General features: G+C 31.1%; 1 protein-coding gene across 9 annotated transcripts in view; it reads right to left on the bottom strand.

Annotated features, from left to right (window-relative positions):
* The window catches only part of LOC142323805 (ral GTPase-activating protein subunit beta), a 110844-nt gene that overhangs the window by 57284 nt on the left and 32872 nt on the right, over positions 1-20688 (bottom strand). For 7 of the 9 annotated variants that reach the window (XM_075364038.1, XM_075364044.1, XM_075364041.1 and 4 more), the window contains 7 exons: positions 12141-12329; positions 10275-10385; positions 8569-8712; positions 5975-6285; positions 5361-5506; positions 2089-2182; positions 326-473 (listed from right to left, as the gene is read on the bottom strand). In XM_075364038.1, the coding sequence (XP_075220153.1) occupies positions 326-473; positions 2089-2182; positions 5361-5506; positions 5975-6285; positions 8569-8712; positions 10275-10385; positions 12141-12329 (1143 nt within the window). The remainder of the gene's footprint in view (positions 1-325; positions 474-2088; positions 2183-5360; positions 5507-5974; positions 6286-8568; positions 8713-10274; positions 10386-12140; positions 12330-20688) is intronic. The other 2 variants (XM_075364040.1, XM_075364045.1) reach the window with 2 other exon arrangements.

Genomic DNA, 20688 nt, shown 5'->3' with positions numbered 1-20688 from the left:
TCCAAAAAAGGATTGTCCTATGAACTTGTATAAGCATGTACATTAACATAATAAAAAGACAGTCATAATAATATAGTTGCAAAAAACTCAGCTCTACCTGGAAAGAAATGAGATTATGGACGAAAAACTCATACTCAGTATCAAGAATTCTAACCAGGACATAGTGACGTGAATGAGTGACAGGCTAACTTTTATCAACTGATTTTTCATAAAGTAGACTATTTCTGAACTGTACAGTTACATTAACAGTACAGTTATATAAACTTAACAAAAATGCAATAATGATTAAAAAAAAATTAGTGAAATCATAATCAATAATACAAACCAAGCAGCATTTGAGTATTTTGAGGATCAGTTTCCACTTGGAGAGCATTTATTAAAAGATTCATAAGACGAGGTTTTAATTGAGCGAATGTTAAGTTTACATTTTCAGGTCCAGCTAATGATGGTAACAATGGTTTTATCAGCAAATTCTATATAAATAAATAAAAAATCCATTATTAAATATAAAAAAGACTTGTCAAAGTATATTAAAAATTTCCTCAAGAATCAAAGTGAAATGGTGATTTAGTCTCCCCCTTCCACTACTCCTCAATCTATAAATAGAAGATGCAAAAACAAAAATAAAGATTTTAAGATTTATTGATAATGATAATAATTTTTTTTTATCTTAAGCTTACATTAACAGCATGTTAAAAGAATATTAAATGATAAGGATTTAAATTCGAAGTAAAAACAAATAAAAATGAGAAAAAATGACTACAGGCTTTGATTTAACAAAGATATATTTGGAATCAAGAAAGTACCACAGTACCATACAAATCAAGCACTGAGAAAATATATCTACTATTATTAAATAATTGAGGAGTAAAATAAACTACACAAATATTTATTTGGTAACATTTGCTAGAAATACATATACATCTATGTAAAAAAGCAGTAAAAATAAAGAAAAGACCTTTGAAATGTAGTGTATTTAAATTCTTGAAAAATTACAGTGAGAATCCGGAAGAAAAAAATTATATAAACTGAAGATGTTTACAATAAAATTTTGGAAGAACTAGTTTGGTGGGTAAAACTAGCCTAAATATGTTAAAGAATTCAGGGCTAGTAATCTTGGCTAAAGAACAATTTGAAGGATACAAACCAATAAGGAATAGTAGAAATGAGAATGCGTGAAGCATATTACTAATGATACTAGATATAAAAAACTATTTTCCAATTAAAAAAATTAGCAAATAATTAAGAGTGGGGAATTCCATCTAGTTGAATGAATTATGAAAAAAAAACTTGAGTGCCTAAAGAAACATGGAAACAAATAGAAATTTTAAAAATCTCACTTTCAATTGCAAAAACTGTTCTAGAAGTTTAGGAGCAGTCCCTTCTTCAGTAGAGTTAAGAGAAGTACTCTTTTTAATTGTGCTTGTTTTATATAAATTTAATATATTATTTGATTATTTAGTAAAAATGTTTTCTAATTTTTTTAAATATGTGTGGTATTAACAACAGCATCACTGCTAAATTTACTGAAAAAAAAACAATTTCTACACAACTTGAGAGCTAATTTTAAGAAATAGCTTTCCATTAACCTGTTTAACCCTTTGAGTGCTAAGTTTATATACATAAAAAAATAGGCAGAGTTTTTTTAACACTCTTATTAAATATGTTAATGACAAGTACACATATCAGCTATTCAGAGCATCATCATTGCCAATTCTACTTTACAGGTACTTACAACTTGTACCTGTCAAAAATAATTCTATAATATCATTATCTTTCATAACATAACTTTTATCAAAAAAAGTTTGTTATATTAATGTACATGATAACAATACATTCAATCAGTTGTGAAAATACATTTTTAAAAATTCTTCTGATTAGATTAGTTGTAAAACCAGATATAAATTTAATCACTTAATTTCACAGTATTTGATACAATTACTAATCTTCTCTAGTATGATAGAACCATAAGGGTACAATAACAATGGTTAAAAGTTAAATAAATGGAAATTCATAATTAATTTTATCACTTACTGTTGCTAATTAGTCTAATAATTTTAATAAAAATGACAGGAATCAACATAATACCTGATAATGTAAAGGAAGCACAAGCATGGATAATAATAAATGAATTGAATTTCTTCTGAGTTCTATTTTTGATAGCGAGTTAAACTTTTGACATCTGAAATAATAAATTTAAACATGATACACATATTACTAAATAAATATTCCTTTTTTATATAAAATTATATTAAAAATAGAAAATAATTTCTATGTAAAACACAATTTTATTCTCTATTTACTATCATTTCTTCTACAATTTTGTTTTTATCTGAGGTACACTGTTAGCAGGTAGTTTCCAAAAGAAAAATTCTTGTCTTATAGTTGTGGTCCTTCACCAAAATTACTGTTGTAAAGTGTGTGCTTGTATGCAACCACACACACCAATACTCATTTATAAATATAGCAACTTTATTGGAAAATTATTCAAAATTAAGTTGTAAGAGCCAGTTTATGATGAAGCAGATTTCTTCATAATGTTTCCATTTCTGGAAACAATCTTGAATCAATGTGTTTGAACAGTTCAAATTTTTTTATTTCCTCAATTATTGCAAAGTTTGTACAGTGTGTCCCTGTTACATTTGACTGACTTGGTAGTCGGTTAAACCAAAGAAATATCTTTTATGAATAAGAGATACTGTAGGTGGAATTTTTTATACAGTACTGACCAACAATTAAGCTTTTGCACTATTCAGATATACTTTTGTATATAATTATCCCTATTATTAAAACTAAAAGGTAAATTATAATGGATACTACCCCTAGATCCATAGGTTGGATCAAGGGTGTTACATTAGATACTAGAAACTGAGCCCTAATGTTGTCTTCTGCAAGTCGTCAGAAGAAGGATGACACAAAGCATCGTCTAGGAATAGCACAGCTTTTTGAGTTAAATTTAATTTTCTAAGTTGTCATTCTACTTCAGGAACAAATTCGTGAGGAAACCATTCTTTAAATAACAAAGCATTCATCCATGCATTTTTTTGTGCTATATAATATACTGGTAACGTCTTGCAAGTTTACAAGTCCCACTTGCATTACAGCAGATAGCTATAGTTATCCTGTCTTTTGATTTTTTATATTCAAGAGCTGCATGTTCATCCCGAATGGCCATCGTTTTATCTGGCAACGCCTTATATATAAGGCCTGTCTCATCGACATTATACAGTTATTCTAAACTATTCTTCATTGACAATTTTTTTTATGAAGTTGATAAATTTTGCTGCTGCCGTGTGATCGCTAGATAGTTTTTTGCCAGGATATACTTAAGGTATGGGCTCCATGGTCCTTTTTCCAACGATATAACCATCCTTCACTTGCTGTAATGGAATCTAATAGTGCTGCTGCCAGAATTGTTTGCTGAAGTGAGTTTTCCATTCAGAATAATGGCTTTATCTTTTAACTGAGGTCTGGCGATAGGTGTTACTCGTTCTTTTTCTTGAAGGAACTGCATCCACAATGCTTCGTCTAGTAAATGCAACACAAGTTTTTTAAGGTACAGTTTGACTGAAGAGGCACCTGGCTGCCTTGCTGTGTACAATATGCTTCAATCTGTGAAGGGTTTTTTACAATCTTTAATCACTGTTTCATAAACACCTAAATTTAATGTCACTGATTGGCCTTTATCTAACTCTTCTAATGCTTTCAGTTTAGTTTCAGTCAAAACTACCACACGTTTTCTTTTGCAACTCATAACTGTAAGTACAAGTAAAAAGTAAACTGTATGGAATTTTAAAGGTTACCTAAAACTAAATCATTTGCAGCTATCAGTACTTAAGAAACTCATTATATTATACTGAATAGAGGAAAATAAAAAGGAATCTTACAAATTACTGTACTGAATTTAACTAACATTTGATGTACACAAACAATACTCTACATGCTGTATGTCTGTTAAAAGGTCGGTATTTTTCACAATGCTATAATATGTATGTATGTACTGTATAAAATAACTCTTCATTCTATAGATGCCACTTTTTATCACACTATTCAAAACACAACTGATGTGATGATTTTATGGGTCTTCAATTTGAGATTAAAACACAGTTATGACATCATCATATTGATAAAGTTTTTAAATAAAACCACTTATTGTATCGATGTAATATTAATGTGAGAGATAACAGTGTAAATTGCTTGTTTATGTTTAGGCTAGAGATTAGGATATGAGTCAGACATGGTGCTATACAATAATGTATAAAGTCTATGTGTGTACAGTATTTTACATTTCATAAACATCTTTCCTTTGCATGCGGACCTAATTATATTATTATTGCACTCAACTATTACAGTACTGTACTGTATAGGGCCTAATTACATTAAATCATGTAAACTAAATTATAAAAAATTAGAGGGTTGTTTAACCCGGACAGTTGGATAACAAGAGCACTACTGTATTTTCAATTGAGGCTTTTAACATCAAAACAACAAAAAACTAGTGGGGGCAAGGTCAAAAGAGTATGCAGGATAGGGCCTTCTTTATCCACCATTTTGTTTTTGATCTAGAAATTTTAATCAAGAGTAAACTGTGTCGGTACATTGTAAAAGTCAAACTGTTACAAGTTATCCTATCATAGTTTAAGCTTATTCAAACTCACTTTTTTGTTGACATAACATCACATATGAATAATACCCCTAAATAAATTTATAGAAAACCTTCTTCAGAATGTATAAAATCAGCGAATTTATTCAGTGTTAGTGAAGTTTTTGATCAACTAAGATGACTGGGCTTTGATACCTCTTTAGCTAAAGATTCATGCTTATCACCAGTTATGATTCCAGTCAATGATTATTTTGTTTTCATTTGTATTAACTAAAAGTCCCTGACAAACAATGCGATTATATTTTCCTGTAAAATTGATCAGGAAAAACTGGCTCAACATGATAAATTAAGTTTTCATGTCAGCCTCGTAAGACCAAAATATTTAAAATATTACAATCTCTGACTTAAGTCAATCAATAAATGGAAGGTATGTTCTTGATTCTTCAAGTGATCAAATGAATGAATAATGTCAATGAATTTTTGAAGAAAGATCATCTGACCGACTTATAGAACTAAGTACAGATTAACACAATGGTAAAATTTTGAGTTACTTTGAGACAAAATTTTATGTTATGAAATTGTTAGTAAATATCAACCACCTTAAAAATTGGCAAAATAATCAGATTAAATCAATGACAAATATTGATAGCTCAAATGCTTTTAAATAGCAAAGGAACTGGCCTGTATACCTTAACTATTTGCTTTGATAACCAATTCAAAACCAAATATAATTAATTCCAGCCAAAAAAAAACTTACTTAAGATTCAATTCTTTTTCAGGAAGAACAGTTTCAAGTGCATCAATTATGCTTGGTACAAGTAATTGAATACCATCCAAATCAAGCCTCAGAAGATCAGCAGAATTAATAAGAATACTTGCAAGGGTTTCCTCACATTCACGTGGCTAAGAAAGAACAACACATAATAAATTAAAGAAAAACATACATTAAAATTAACATTTAATAATACTACTTTACAGTATTTTAAACATAATTATCTACTGGTTACACTGTAAAATTAAACATGGTCTGATCAGCTAAGCTAATTAATGTTGATTTCTAAATTAGAAAAATAAAATTTAATTTTTTTTAAATTTATTTTAAAATCAGTCACTTGAATGATTTGATTCACTTCTTGATTATTTATATGATTTATTTCTTCTTACCTTAATTTACTGTCTTTTCTTCAATACACGTCTCTTCTGACTACAAATGTGGCATGCCAATAAAAACATGTTGTACATCACAAAAACTCTTTACTGAATGCCTCTTTCAAAATTTTGTACGTTTCAGAAGTTGAGTTTTCTATCAAATTTCAATTCAAATATCTAAATTAAAATTAAAAATTATAAGCCATACAAGATAAAACTTACTGGCATAGACGAAGAGACTGCAGATGATTCATAAATTCTTAATCCTTGTTGAAGTGTTAAATAAAATCTTGCATAATAAACAGATAATATTTCTTCACCGGTCTTTTTAGCACAAAATATACGACAAAGTGCACCAAGTGCTTCAGCTCTTCCTGACTGATAGTGATCAACTGATAACCAAGATGGTAAATCAACATCTTCTGACAATGAACCCGGTTGTGACATTGAAAAACTTCCTTTTCGTGTACTACTGGCACTGCTACTTACAGAGTCTAAACGAACAGAACTTGGACGACTTAAATTTGAGTCTCCTGAAAAACAAAAATACTTATTATACTTCATTATTCAGCTATTACATATATACAGTAATTTGAAAAAATTCGAAAATTGAAACAAGGAGATAATCATATCTCCTTTGCATCCCAGCACATGGAAGTGCTCCCAGATAATGGATGGAAAATCCCAGTTAATCAGCAGTTTTGACAGGTCATTTTTCAATTATCTGCGATCAATCATAATTTTCCAAATATTCATAAAAATTTAATATTTTTTAAATATGCTTGTTTAAAAATGTATTTTAAATTTACAGAAAATTCATAATTTGAAATTATTAATTTTTTCCTTTTTTGAAAATTGCCATTAATTGCTATGGAGTCATTAAACATCAATAAATACAAACAGTATGAAGTGAAACTGTACAAATGGTTCTCAGCATCAAAGAGAACTGTAAATCACATGACAGATCAACAGATATGTTTAGCCTATTGGTATCTATCCTTATCAGGTAAGATTAGATACTTATCAGATAGGATCCTTATTAGGTAATAAAGGAATTTAGTTTATATTTTTATCTTAACTGTTTGATTATTTTTAATAAAATGACATACAATTACCTTTTTTAAGGGAACATTAGTTGCGCCAGATTATTTAAATTATTAATGCTCCAATTATTTTAATTGTATTAAAATAAATTTGTACATTATTAAAAGAATGTAAATTGAAGTTACAGAGCTCTAAAATTTAACCTTTGTTCATATCAGTGACATGTTAACAATAAATTATGATACAGAATATATAATACGGAGAGAAAATTACAAAGGAAATACAGAGACAGTTTTAGAGGGAGAGAGACAGAGATGGAGAGGTTAAGTCAGGATCCAGATCTAGAAAACAGAGATGGAGGACCAGATATGGAAGTATATAAGTACATAAATACTGCTGCCACGTGCTTTACTTCATGCTGATATGCAAGACACTACCTGGTATAATGTTGCAGAGAACTGCAGTTCATGTATGCACACGCAAATTTGCTCACCCCATCACGCCAAGGTCTCCACTGCTGAGCGCAAAGCACCCCACCACACACCAGCAGCTATATAAGCAGCGACTTGGGAAGGCAAAAGCATTCGCTCTCAGACCTCCACCAAGAAAAAAAGAAGAAGATAGAAAAAGCCCCTGGCCGGTCCAACACAGGACCTCTTGGCAGATGCCAACCCCTCTACTGGAAGAGCAGCCTGGCCAGCCCATTGAGGGAGTCACTGGGCATAGACATCACATTTTCGCCCAAGCATAGTGGGCTTCAATTGTTCTGGCCAACAGCCCAACCACTGGGCCTACCCAAGATGGGATTGTCTGGGAAAGGGCAACAGTCCTGCCGTAGAAGGCCTGGCCAGCCTAGCATGAAGTCTGTTAGTGCCAGGAGGCATAGTGGTGAAAACAGGGCCGGACAAGCACCACTGAGGGAGAACTGGCCTCGGCCGTGCCAGCGGAAGACGACCAACACAGACCCAACACTGTGGGGCTCTGGAAGCCACCATCGCGACACTGCAGTGGGGACCCAACTGCTGATGAGGGGAAGCTTGGTCCAGCTCCAATTGACAAACTGTAATTTCCTGATTATAACCCATTCAGCCAAGCTGACATCGCTGGAGACAGTGACCAGACTCAATTGTCCTTTTCAGTGCTACCTCATCAAACCCACAAACGGCCCTTTTCAGGACTGCCACTACAGAACCCCAAACAGTCCTTTTTCAGGACTATCAGGTCATTGATAAGGTACCACATGCTGTTAGAACTGCCCAATGACAATGCACAAATATAAAATAAAATGACATCAGATATGGTGTAATAATACACTAAGATATCTACTATAAAAATAATATTTGTGACATCTGCAAAGTAACTTTTCTGTTCCAAAGGCCTTTAATAATAAAATGTTCTAAAATTATGTTACCAAACATAGAAGCAAAACTTAGTTCACATAAACAAATTTATAAATATAACACAAAAAATCTAATCTTACAATATTTTTACAATAATAAAACTAATGATATACTTAAAGTTATTTAAAAAATAAAATTCAAATGTACATATTATTTCATATTGGAAAGATTGTTCAATTGTAATGTAAAAAAATGCAAATGTGTACCTAGTAGAAATGTTTTCCAACTGTCACAAAGATGCAGGTATTCATACAATGTGATTAACAACTTGGAATTATTAAAATTTATTCATGATATTAAAAATTATCACTATTAATAAAATACTGGTTTTATATAAATACTTTTAACCTAAAAAACAAAACATGAACTTACTTGTACCTAATCTGCCTTTATACAAATCAGTTCCAATCTGTGCAGCCTCAAATAACCATTCTCCAAACAGATGAAGAATACTATTTGACTTTGGTCTTAAGGGAGCAAGAGGGCTACGCACTTCAGACCCCAAAGATAAAAGAGCTGAAAATCAATTTTAAACAACAAATAAAAAAACTGACTGAAATTATATATGATTCCCTATTAACATACCCATTTATCAGGTCAGAAAAAAATTCAGGCAAAAAAAAAATCACATACACAGCACTTTCTCTCATAATGGCTGGCAGAAAAGAAAAGATGAAATAAGACACAAGTAATATGAATAATATAAATAATAATACATGAAAACACAAAACAACTAAAATATTTATAAAAGATTTTTTTAAGAATAAAAAACAAAACTAGGAATATTAACTACTTTTAATGAAATAACTGAAATTAAGAAAAAATTAGGGAAGGCTATAACTCATATTCCTGCAACCACAGTAGGTTATAGGAGCAATGTTTTGGTTCAAGGTATTAATTAAATTGAATGCTGATTGTCTTTACTGTTAAATAAGTAAAATAAACGAAAAATGTTATTCTGTTTTCAGAGAATAAATATTTTGAATGTGTTAAATGTATTAACCATATTAGAAATAGAGCTATTGCAGTATATTTTATTTATATGTACGCTGCTTTTAACAATAAAGAGTTTTTTCTTTGAAGTAAGCAGTTAGAGATTATGATAATTGAGTTGAGTTATAAAAAAATAAATAAAAAGTTATACAAAAATAGAAAATAAACAAGAAAAAATCTGTACTCACTGATCTGGAAAATATGATCAAAGTTCACATTTTTTTTTAGTCATCATTATCAGAACATTTAATTCACAATATCTGTACTTCAAATTATATGATTGAAAATTAAGAGGTTTTAAAAAATCTAAAACATGTAAATCTAAACATGCTGATCAGTTAGTTTGTAGTAGCAATAAACCACCAGTATACATGAAGTAATATTTACAAGCAACGTATATAAAGGGTTAATAATATATCTGAATTATACATTAAATTATTTTATCATAGTAAAAATAGTTACACGAAAGAAATTTTTAAAAATTTAGACATTAATAAGAAAATAGTAAGGAAACATTTTGGAATAGATTTTGAGGTTTCTTTATGCTTGAAAAAATAAAGTTCACATTAATAAAGTAATGTGATAAAATTATCTTAAAAATGAAAATTATAAAATGATATTTTTGGATTTTTTCTTTTTTGCAAAGTTAGCAGTTTATTATTGCCTGAAAAATATGAGCAATAGAATGAAAGCTGCAGTACTTCAAATAAATAAAAACTTTTATAAAATTTTGAGACGATATGGTGATAAAAATATAAATAACAAAGCTACCAACTAAATAACATGATTTTTTTACTATGTGAGACAGAAGAAATAATGCTAGTAGTGAAATTATATTACGTGTATGTGTGTACATATATATAAAATAAAAATATAAAATTTTTCCTATAAAATAATAGGCAATCTCCATGGTGGAATGGTAGCATATTGGCCTTTCATCCGAGGGTCTTGGGTTCGAATCCTGATCAGGCGTGGCATTTTTCATACATTATAAAATTACATTTCCATATTCCCACATACAAGCTTCAAAGTTTCTGTGGTGAATTAGTTCATAAAAAATAAAAGAAAAAAAAATGTTTACATACATGTTGCACTAGATGTAGAAGATGGTCCTGAATTTCCAGGAGTAGGTGGTGGATGTCCAACAGCCGATATTCGACTTGTAGTCAATGCAATTAATGATGACTTGGGAATTCCTGTATAAGGATAAAATCGAATTAATTAATACACACTGTAACAGAATTACTAATTTAAACATACTTATTTAACAAATAATGTAATGCATTAAATTACAAATAAAAATAATTAACTGGTAATGAGCAAATTAATATCAAAACAAATTTGAAATATTAAATCAGAACACACAAACATATTACGAAATCAAGTTAAATATAGCCACTAATTGAACCATAACCCAAGTAAAACACAAATACTGTTGCAGAGTTGTGAAGATAAAGAAAGAATTTGTACACAGATTTACAATATGATCAAATATTACAATACCTATACTATAGTAGCTCAAACACTCACATACAGCAGTTATAATAAATAGTTAGTTAATAGTTTACTTAGATAATATGTAGTGAAAATAAACCACTTTCTAGGATTTTTCCAGTACCTGTAAAAAAAACTCCAAAATCTTTTAGACCATAAGCTTACATTTACTGATGGTTCAATATGGCACTTCAGTAGTCGTTATGTCATATAGTAGTTTCCCTTATTAACCTTTTGTGGTAGGATCTTAATCTTTGAAACAAATTGGTGTTAAACTGCAAGTTGTTCTTCATTACATCTTGAAGATACAGATATCTTCAAGATATACATTGTCTTGATATGAACAGTTGATTATGAATATTTATTTTCATCTTATTTTGGATCATCTCCACTATGAGGAGATGAAATATTCATCGCTGTGAAACTTTTGGACAATCCAAAAGATTCCAATTTTATCAAATTACACTACGTTCCATTGCAGTTAGGAAATAATTGAGAAAAATCTGATCAATACAATACTGTACTTCACTCTAATTCACCAAATTAGTATCTATACTTAAAGCCTGTAACACAATGAAACATCAGTATTAGTTGAACTTAAGCTATAGATAAATACAAACCAGTCAAAATACTCTTGTTATACTATTTTGCTATCAGCACATTTGTAACCACTATTTAACAGCTTTTTTCACCAGTCATTATTTGCAAATCATGAACAGATGAAAGTCACTTGGTACTAACTCCTGAATATACGGTGGGTGACTGAAAAGTTCTATTTGAAATATTCCCAGAGAATGATAAGTCACACCTGAAGAATGTTAATTTGTATTATTGTGCAATAACACAACACTCCTAATGCATATTTGTTACAAGTTTCAAAACATTTCACATACATTTTTTTATAATTCATTGCATTAATGTAATATAAAGCAATCAATTTCATCCAGTATGACATTTTTAAATAAAAGAAAAAAAATCACAGCCCAAATTTTACATCTATTTTGCTTTAAAATTTTACAACTCAAATGTAAATGACCATAGTGAAGTAGCAATCGGTTAACTATAGTAAACATTTTGAGCCCTGCAAGTATGCTCAACAGTGCATGAAGAAATGGAATTTCTCTGTGCTCTGCATTAGAAATTACAAAATTGTCATTATAAGTGATAGTCTTCATACATAAATCATTTACTTACTTCAATTTACATGGCCATAGCTGCAGCAAAAAAGCACATTCCAGCTGTATACAACAGTTAATTCAGTTATACTGGGAGTTTCAGTCAGAGAATATCTGATGTTGAAAAAAATAATAACTGAATCGTTTAAACGAGCAGGAAGTTCATTAAGAATTAATATAGTTTTATACCACAACAACCAAACCAATAATATTTACACATCTTGATAAAGTAAGAAAGTAACAGATATAAAATAAAATGAAAAAGAATAAGGAACAGTTTACCCTTTGTGACAGCTGATGGTGCAACACTAAAACTCTTGGCAAGACGTCGTTGTGGTGGGGGTGTAGGGGAATGAGAAGAAGGATGTTCTTTTTTTTCCTTATCTAATCCAGTTGTAGTAGTAGCAGGTATAGCAGAAGTAGTAGAAGAAGAAACATTATCATCCCATATAATTGGTTGAGATGCAATTCCTAAACCATCACCATATAAAGTAACACCCACAGCCATGGTGCAAAAAAAAAAAATAAAAACAAACAAGATAGATAAAATGTGATTAAAAAATTCTTGTAGAAAAACCAATAAATACAAACATATGTGCAAAAAATCCAAGTACATTTAAAATGCAGGCAAGCAAAGAACAGAAATATAGAAAAATAAGAAATAAATACAAATTGTGGCCGTACATGACAGCAGCAGTTATGTTGCAAGCATGACCTTAAAATTGACTGTTTTTAACTCTCCCTACCACTGATAAGGAGGGTTCAAAAGGATCATTTTTGTAAAATGTTATTCATAAAATATTCGCTACTTCATGGCTCACCCCAACACCCAACTTTGATAATCCACATTATTTCTTTTATTGTTGAAGCATGTGAATATTTTGACATAATGTGGCTTCTTAAAAATCTTCTCCTGTGTTTATTATCTACTAATGTTCATTATAAAATTGTTATTTGAAGAGTGCAGATACTTCTACTTCAATAGTTTTACAGACACACAGTACAAAGCATTCAACACATACGAAATGTATAAAATCCTTTTCATTTCAGTTTCTGATGTAATCACCAAACTATATCCAGTTATCAAACTTTAATCCTGGTTTCAAGGATCTGGAATTAACATGAAAGGGAATCTTGTTTTATCACAATATTTATCAACAGTTTGATAAATAATAAACTTCGTTAGACTACATAAAATTGCTATAACACAAATCACTTTAACATTTTCCATTTGCTCTGATGTGATTCTCTATAGTGAAAATTTTTCTAAGTTCTTTCACTAATGAAATTTTTATACTCCTTAACTCTTCTTACTTTATTACATTATTTACAAGGTCTTTTCATAACATTGTTATAAATTGTAAAAACCCCTTGTTGCTTCATTGTAGTCTTTCAGGAACTGTAATCATTAACCATGAATTACATAGTTAGGCTTACCTCTCTGAACATATAAGTTCATGTTATATTAATAAATAATTAATTCTTGTCACCAGTAACTTTTATTACTAGGCTCTCATTACTCCACAGTAATTTCATATCTTATACACATCCTTCTTTTTTCCTAATCCTAGAATAGAAGTTATGGACAACTGTGTAAATATTATGCATAATAATGATAGTATAGATTAAGTTATGTTCTAAGACACTGTTGTTGACTGTTTAACAGTCAACAACCAGTTGACAGGAAATGAACTGCCTAATATGTAGTATGTACTTTCAAATCTCGCAATTTTTTTTATTCTATAGGCATTACTGTATAGTAGGCAGAAAATGGTTTCAGAAGGTTTTAATTTTTTATTTATACACTTTATACAGTTGTTTAACTATACTTTGTGGGAAAAAACTGACATTTTATAAAATAATACAGCATAAAGCCACTTTGTAATAATCCTTCTTCTACTTCCTAAATGTTAAGTATTAAAAGAAATACTTATTAGAGAAATTATTAAAAAAAAAAAGTATGATTTCAAATGCTGGTTTTATTTTTATTTCTCTTTAGACTTACAGCTAAAATAAAATAAATTTTATTCACTATGATTTTGACTTTGAGTGATTTTATAAAATTATATTTTATTTTATTTGCTTTTTCGGTTAGTTTACAATAAAAAAAAGGTTTTGTAAAATATTAGTACATAAAACTTAATATTATAAATATTTTGTTAATTACACAGCAAAAAAAAAAATATTTTTTTATTGTCAGCTAAATAATTTCTTTTTCGCTATAAATAAAAATTCAAATGAATATTCGTGAAACTTTCGGTAGTATGGTCCTCTTGTGCTCACAAATGTTTGTACTCTAATTGTAAGCTACAGTGTAAAATCCAAACCTCTTCAGTCATTTAATATACATTTAATTTAACTCTTTTAGTCATTTAATATACACTAATGTTACACAGAAAAGTAAATTGAAATTTTTAATGTTATAATGGTACGAATAGAAAATATGAATTTAAAAAAAAAATTAGATTATTTTGACTCTAAAAACTAAATTTTCACTAAAAAATTTAATTGGTATAACTTAAATTACATTTTTTGACATTTTAATAATGAATTTAAGTAATTTAAAATTTTTTTTACCTGACCCCCCTACTTTTTTGACAGCAATGAGTTAAAATGAATTATACAGAGTAATTTTTGCCGTTTGAAATTTTTATAACTTTCTTTAAAATATCTAACACACACATATGTAACATAGAATTGTTCATTGTGAACTCTTTTTTTTATAATGATACCATAAAGATTGTACATTCTTCACAAAAACAATTTTACAAATATAAGTAGAAAACAGAGAATCTTTAATAAAAATTTTTCCCAGAAAATCAGATCTATTTTTTCAACTGAAAAATTATTTTTTTCCAAATGTAATCAATATATTCTTAGGTGACTACAATCATTTTTGAAATGTTTAAATTAAAAAAAAACTGCTGAAGAAGCTTAGATGTGATCAATTAAATTGAAAATAAAATAATTTATAATTATTATTTTTTTGTTTGTCTTCAGTCATTTGACTGGTTTGATGCAGCTCTCCAAGATTCCCTATCTAGTGCTAGTCGTTTCATTTCAGTATACCCTCTACATCCTACATCCTACATCCTAACAATTTGTTTTACATATTCCAAACGTGGCCTGGCTACACAATTTTTCCCTTCTACCTGTCCTTCCAATATTAAAGCGACTATTCCAGGATGCCTTAGTATGTGGCCTATAAGTCTGTCTCTTCTTTTAACTATATTTTTCCAAATGCTTCTTTCTTCATCTATTTGCCGCAATACCTCTTCATTTGTCACTTTATCCACCCATCTGATTTTTAACATTCTCCTATAGCACCACATTTCAAAAGCTTCTAATCTTTTCTTCTCAGATACTCCGATCGTCCAAGTTTCAATTCCATATAAAGCGACACTCCAAACATACATTTTCAAAAATCTTTTCCTGACATTTAAATTAATTTTTGATGTAAACAAATTATATTTCTTACTGAAGGCTCGTTTAGCTTGTGCTATTCGACATTTTATATCGCTCCTGATTCGTCCATCTTTAGTAATTCTACTTCCCAAATAACAAAATTCTTCTACCTCCTTAATCTTTTCTCCTCCTATTTTCACATTCAGTGGTCCATCTTTGTTATTTCTACTACATTTCATTACTTTTGTTTTGTTCTTGTTTATTTTCATGCGATAGTTCTTGCGTAGAACTTCATCTTTGCCGTTCAGTGTTTCTTCTAAATCCTTTTTACTCTCGACTAGAATTACTATATCATCAGCAAATCGTAGCATCTTTATCTTTTCACCTTGTACTGTTACTCCGAATCTAAATTGTTCTTTAACATCATTAACTGCTAGTTCCATGTATAGATTAAAAAGTAACAGAGATAGGGAACATCCTTGTCGGACTCCCTTTCTTATTACGGCTTCTTTCTTATGTTCTTCAATTGTTACTGTTGCTGTTTGGTTCCTGTACATGTTAGCAATTGTTCTTCTATCTCTGTATTTGAACCCTAATTTTTTTAAAATGCTGAACATTTTATTCCAGTCTACGTTATCGAATGCCTTTTCCAGGTCTATAAAAGCCAAGTTTGTCTGTTTGTTTTTCTTTAATCTTCCTTCTACTATTAATCTGAGGCCTAAAATTGCTTCCCTTGTCCCTATACTTTTCCTGAAACCAAATTGGTCTTCTCCTAACACTTCTTCCACTCTCCTCTCAATTCTTCTGTATAGAATTCTAGTTAAGATTTTTGATGCATGACTAGTTAAACTAATTGTTCTTTATTCTTCACATTTATCTGCCCCTGCTTTCTTTGGTATCATGACTATAACACTTTTTTTGAAGTCTGACGGAAATTCCCCTTTTTCATAAATATTACACACCAGTTTGTATAATCTATCAATCGCTTCCTCACCTGTACTGCACAGTAATTCTACAGGTATTCCGTCTATTCCAGGAGCCTTTCTGCCATTTAAATCTTTTAATGCTCTCTTAAATTCAGATCTCAGTATTGTTTCTTCCATTTCATCCTCCTCAACTTCCTCTTCTTCCTCTATAACACTATTTTCTAATTCATTTCCTCCGTATAACTCTTCAATATATTCCACCCATCTATCGACTTTACCTTTCGTATTATATATTGGTGTACCATCTTTGTTTAACACATTATTAGATTTTAATTTATGTACCCCAAAATTTTCCTTAACTTTCCTGTAAGCTCCGTCTATATTACCAATGTTCATTTCTCTTTCCACTTCTGAACACTTTTCTTTAATCCACTCTTCTTTCGCCAGTTTGCACTTCCTGTTTATAGCATTTCTTAATTGCCGATAGTTCCTTTTACTTTCTTCATCACTAGCATTCTTATATTTTCTACGTTCATCCATCAGCTGCAATATATCGTCTGAAACCCAAGGTTTTCTACCAGTTCTCTTTATTCCGCCTAAGTTTGCTTCTGCTGATTTAAGAATTTCCTTTTTAACATTCTCCCATTCTTCTTCTACATTTTCTACCTTATCTTTTTTACTCAGACCTCTTGCGATGTCCTCCTCAAAAATCTTCTTTACCTCCTCTTCCTCAAGCTTCTCTAAATTCCACCGATTCATCTGACACCTTTTCTTCAGGTTTTTAAACCCCAATCTACATTTCATTATCACCAAATTATGGTCGCTATCAATGTCTGCTCCAGGGTAAGTTCTGCAGTCAACAAGTTGATTTCTAAATCTTTGCTTAACCATGATATAATCTATCTATCGCCTGGCTTTTTCCAAGTGTATATTCTTCTATTATGATTTTTAAACTGGGTGTTGGCAATTACTAAATTATACTTTGTGCAAAACTCTATAAGTCGGTCTCCTCTTTCATTCCTTTTGCCCAGCCCGTATTCACCCACTATATTTCCTTCCTTGCCTTTTCCAATGCTTGCATTCCAATCTCCAACTATTATTAAATTTTCATCTCCTTTTACGTGTTTAATTGCTTCATCAATCTCTTCATATACACACTCTACCCCATCATCATCATGGGCGCTTGTAGGCATATAGACGTTAACAATCATTGTCGGTTTAGGTTTTGATTTTATTCTTATTACAATGATTCTATCGCTATGCGTCTTGAAATACTCCACTGTCCTCCCTATCTTCTTGTTCATCACGAAACCTACTCCTGCCTGCCCATTATTTGACGCTGAGTTAATTTCTCTAAAATCACCTGACCAAAAGTCGCCTTCCTCTTCCCACCGAACCTCACTAATTCCTACTATATCCAAATTTATCCTATCCATTTCCCTTTTTAAATTTTCTAGCCTACCAACCTTTTTTAAGCTTCTAACATTCCACGCTCCGACTCGTAGAATGTTATTTTTTAATTTTCTGGTGACCCCTTCCTTAGTAGTCCCCACCCGGAGATCCGAACGGGGGACTAGTTTACCTCCGGAATATTTTACCAAGGAAGGCGCCTCCATTATTGCTATGTGAAAATGCAGAGAGCCACATTTTCTTGGAAAAAAAGCAGCTGTAGTTTTCCATTGCTTTCAGCTGCGCAGTACTCAAAGGACTGAGTGATGTTGTATAATTATTATAATTAATTATTAGTTTATAATAAATTATTTATTCAAACTCTTTGGTACGTAGCAGTCTAGGATCATCTCAGTCAGAAAGCAACACATGAATGAACTGTTGGCAGAACATATTATATACTATTCAGATCAAAAATCTATTAAAGCAATTAAGAATAAACAAGGGAATCTATTCTTAATCTTATATTTTCATTAAGCATTAAACATTTGTAAACATTAACATATTTTGGAGGTATTTCAATCATCAGTTTTTGATAAATAACCTTAAATTTTAAAAACTACACTTTGTGAGATGAAAATTAAAAATAAAAGGTGTATTACTTTTTTTAAATTTTTACATGCAATTGAAATGATATTTATCACAATTTATAACACTCAGTGGAGTCATAATGATTAGCTTTGGTGCTATTTAATTAACAGTATTACTTACTTCTAGAATGTCCACATTTTTTCTAAATTATAGATAATACGTTTATTTTAATAAGGTGCTCAGCAAAATTAATGTTAATTTTTGTTATTTCTGTAAATGCTTGAAAAATCTTAATTTAAATGACCTGCTGTTTTTCTTATGTACATTTTTTACACTGGTTACATTTTATTTTATAAATAACACAACTATTATATTTATTAATTATAAATACATTTTAAATGTTCAATAATATAAGTTGTTGGGTTTAGGTTCTTATACAAGACCATACCATATTTTGTTCTATATCCTTTTTATACATTTTTCTGTTATTTCTCAAACACCAAAAATAAAAGAAATTTAATGTGCGCGAACCATTGCTGGTACGAGCTGCTGCCGCTAGATGTGGCTAACAGTACTCTTTGTGAATCAGTGTTCCAACAGCTGTAATGGTGAGAGGCTGCATTGTTAACTTTCGTGCGGTTGTGTAACGTTGTGTTTTACTGCTTCGGCGAAGTTCTAATGGCAGATTTTAAAGAGCAAAGAACCTGCATCAAATTTTGCTTCATGTTTAAAAAAACTGGTGCAGAAACCCATTGCATGCTTGTAGAAGCACTTGGTGACAATGCTATGAGTAAAAGTAAAACTTTTTTGTGGCACTAACGATTCAAAGATGGACGAACGACAGTTGATGACGACGAGCATTCAGGAAGAGCATCAACAAGCGCAACACTGGAAAACATCGCGAAAGTGTGAGAAGCTATTGTTGCAGATTGTAGACAAACAATCCATGATGTTTGTGCAATCATACAAATGTCATATGGGTCCGTGCAACGCACCTTGTTGGACAATTTGAACATGAGACGCATTGCTGCAAAATTCGTATCGAGACTGTTGAATAGCAACCAGAAACAAAATCACATAGCTGTCAGTAGTGGATTGAAAAATTCAGCAAGAGATGACCCTAACTTCATCTCCAACATCATAACCGGTGATGAGACATGGGTGTACGGGTATGACCCTGAAACTAAGCAACAGTTGTCGTAGTGGAAGTCGCCAAGTTCACTGCGGCCAAAAAAAGCACGCCAAGTTCGCAGCAACGTGAAGTACATGAAAATTTTTTTTCGACATCAAAGGCATTATCCATAAGGAATCTGTTCCTCTTAGTCAAACTGTCAATGGGATGTTCTATTGTGAAGTTTTGAAGCAGTTACGTGAAAGTATTAGGCGCAAATTTTCAGATCTGTGGGGTAACAACAGCTGGGTTCTGCACCATAACAACACGCCTGTGCACACATCACTAGCCGTTCGGAATTTCTTGGCTTCCAAAAAGACGGTAGTGATTCCCCACCCACCCTATTCTCCTGACCTTGCCCCATGCGACTTTTTTCTCTTTCTGAAAATAAAATTTCAATTGAAAGGCTGTTATTTTAACACAATTGAGAAGATTCAGGAAGAAACGCAGAACGTGCTTTGAACACTTACACCTGCAGACTTCCAGGGATGCATGGAATCATGGGAAAAACGCTGGGATCACTGTATCAATGCCCAAGGGGATTACTTTGAAGGAGACAGTGGAAATTATAAGTTGATAGCAAGCTATTTTATTTTTATGGTAAAATTCCCTGAACTTTTGGGTAGCACCTTGTAATTCAAAAACAAAATGATAACAATAAAGGTAAAGAGTGAGGGGCAAGTCCCTTTACACTGTAATAAATCCAGCTTAATCGGGTTCTACTGCTGCTAATTCTCACCACTGATATCGCTCACTGCTGCTAAAAAAGGTGGGAGGATGACATTGTGGGGATCGTCCAATGGTATGGCTTTAACCATAGTCAAGTGTAGAACAATGGCGGATACAAGTGCGTTCGCTGTTAAAGAGCATTTGTTAGCTTGAATGTGGTGTCCACTAATGTCTACACACACAGGAGAACATTATGAATGACTTCTTTGCATATTTTGGGAAATCATCACAATCACAACAAATGATACTGACGTAGGAGAAGAAGGTTTTTGCAATGGGAAATGTTCTTGATGTGCCATGCAGTGATATGCCGAACACTCAAGCTGAGACGTGTCGCTATGGAGGCATAATTCAACAATCACTGATAAAATTTACTGCAAACAATCAACATGCAAATGTTCTGCAGAGTTAGGCATTCCATGATTTACAATGCAAGACCATATACAGAAGGACTTAGAAGTTAAATGTTTTTGCCCGGTCACAGTTAATGAATTGAGTGACAATGACCTTGATTGACATGTTTATGCATGTCAGTTATTGCTTGAATGCTTTCTGAGAGCAAACGATAAAAAGAATGTCATGTTCTCACACAAATGTGCAATTTATTAAAGCTCTCATA

Source organism: Lycorma delicatula, chromosome 4 (genome assembly GCF_047948215.1).
Source record: "Lycorma delicatula isolate Av1 chromosome 4, ASM4794821v1, whole genome shotgun sequence".
Taxonomy (NCBI): domain Eukaryota; kingdom Metazoa; phylum Arthropoda; class Insecta; order Hemiptera; family Fulgoridae; genus Lycorma; species Lycorma delicatula.
Note: the sequence above shows the minus strand (reverse complement) of the source record. Positions and strands in the feature narration are given on the sequence as shown.